Source organism: Triticum aestivum, chromosome 7D, assembly GCF_018294505.1.
Source record: "Triticum aestivum cultivar Chinese Spring chromosome 7D, IWGSC CS RefSeq v2.1, whole genome shotgun sequence".
Lineage (NCBI taxonomy): Eukaryota > Viridiplantae > Streptophyta > Magnoliopsida > Poales > Poaceae > Triticum > Triticum aestivum.
The window spans coordinates 618,019,326-618,021,352 of record NC_057814.1 but is presented as its reverse complement, the minus strand read 5'-3'; the positions used below and the strand labels follow the sequence as shown (position 1 = coordinate 618,021,352).

The 2,027-nt window shown below is 59.9% G+C and overlaps 1 protein-coding gene across 1 annotated transcript; it reads left to right on the top strand.

Moving 5' to 3' along the window:
* The first annotated feature begins 236 nt into the window (after positions 1-236).
* On the top strand, positions 237-1,422 carry LOC123166666 (transcription factor MYB44). Its single transcript, XM_044584468.1, has one exon. The coding sequence runs from the start codon at positions 329-331 to the stop codon at positions 1,208-1,210; it is 882 nt and encodes a 293-aa protein (XP_044440403.1). The 5' UTR covers positions 237-328; the 3' UTR covers positions 1,211-1,422.
* Positions 1,423-2,027: the final 605 nt, after the last annotated feature.

Genomic DNA, 2,027 nt, shown 5'->3' with positions numbered 1-2,027 from the left:
AACACGTACATACACAGTGTGGAGTGGTTAGTGGATTAAGGTCATCCGTAGCCAGGGAATACGACAAGCGCCGCGGGTGGGATAGGACCGGAGCAGGCAGGAGGTTTCGTTTCCGGTGCCGTTGCGTGCATGCATGCAGTTGGATGGGGCCTCGTGCGGCCAGCTGTGCCTGCCGGCCACATCACCGGCCGTCCCCGCCTACAAATACTACACTCATCTCATCTCCTTCCCCCGACAACCACCACCGCCGCTCGCCGCCACCCACAACCCATTCAATCGTCTTCCCATACCAGTCTGCATCTCCGGTCCTAGCAGCAGCAAGCGAGCTATGGAGGGGTGCGACCGGATCAGGGGGCCATGGAGCCCGGAGGAGGACAGCGCGCTACGGCAGCTGGTGGAGCGCCACGGCGCGCGCAACTGGACGGCCATTGGACGCGGGGTGCCGGGTCGCTCCGGCAAGTCCTGCCGCCTGCGGTGGTGCAACCAGCTCTCGCCCGGGGTGGAGCGCAGGCCCTTCACGGCCGAGGAGGACGCCGTCATCGCCCGCGCCCACGCCCGGCTCGGCAACCGCTGGGCCGCCATCGCGCGCCTCCTCCGCGGCCGCACCGACAACGCCGTCAAGAACCACTGGAACTGCTCCCTCAAGCGCAGGCTCGGCGACCTGGGCGCTGACGGAGTCGCCGAGGGTGAGCTGGAGGAGCGGCCGTGCAAGCGCGCCAGCGTCACGCCCGAGAGCACCTCCGGGTCGGACCGCAGCGACCTCAGCCATGGCGGCGCGTTCGGTCTCGGCCAGGTTTACCGGCCGGTGGCGCGGGCCGGCGGGTTCGAGCCGGCGGACTGCGCCATGAGCCAGCGACACGAGGAGGAGGAGGAGCAGGAGGACCCATTCACGTCGCTCTCGCTCTCCCTCCCCGGCACGGATGCCCATGGGTTCCACTTCCACCACGATAGCTCCCATAGCCATTTCCACCAGCCGTCTGTTTCCTCGTCGCCGCCGCCCGCTCCAGCGTTCACCACCGCGCCACCGGCGTCGTCATACCCGTTCTCCCCCGCCTTCGCCGCCGCGATGCAGGAGATGATCCATGACGAGGTGCGCAGGTACATCTCCGGCGTCAGCTGCGGCGTCAACCTGCCGTCCATGCCGCAGCTGGTGGATGGCGTGATGCGCGCCGCGGCGGAGCGCGCCGGCGAAGTCTCGAGGATGCGGTGACCGGTGATCAATCGATTTGATCGGGTCGAGTAGATCGGCAGCAATGCCTACCTGGGTCGATGGTCTTGCTTCATTTCGTTAGGATCTGAAGTCTGAACTGAATTAGCAATGGGAGAAAGAAGAACTAGGCAAAGCTGACGATTTGCTTCTTTCTGTACATACAGAAAAATGAAATGGAAAGAAACATGCATATGTGTCCAAGTTTGTGCTCATTCATGTCAAACTTATTTTCCCGCAAAAGCAAAAAATCTATCGAAAGTGTTGTTCTGTGCTCGAGCACATGTGCCCTCGATATCTTGTTCCTCTCGAGATTGCCAACGCACACCGTATAGGCCCAGGTATATATCAGGTATTTATATTAATAAACAGGCCGATGGCCCACGCCTCCACCACAGCGGCTCGGAATTTGATTGACGAGGTGGGCCGTGAGACACCAGATTCTGGACTAAGGCAGCTACCAATCGTATCCTGCACATGATCAGATGGAGCATAAACACCGGAAGATCCAGCTGATCTTAAGCTCTGATCCTACGGCTTGGTTCACCATACTCTGCTCCCGTTTATGTAAGACAGCCTCTGCTTCTCATGCTCTAGTATTTCGAAATTCAAATCAGATGGAAACATCGAGAGCGCGCAACCTGCGGCATGCGTACACTTACCAGCAATGGAAGAAAATCGTATACGACCAGGTCGTACAGGCACAAACGTGAGACCCACCTCTCTGTGCGACACGTGGCATCCCGAATCTCAAAGCAGCGGCCATGGTTCATCGTTTCCAAGTTTCAACCCACCTCGATTCCCACGGCCATACACACCA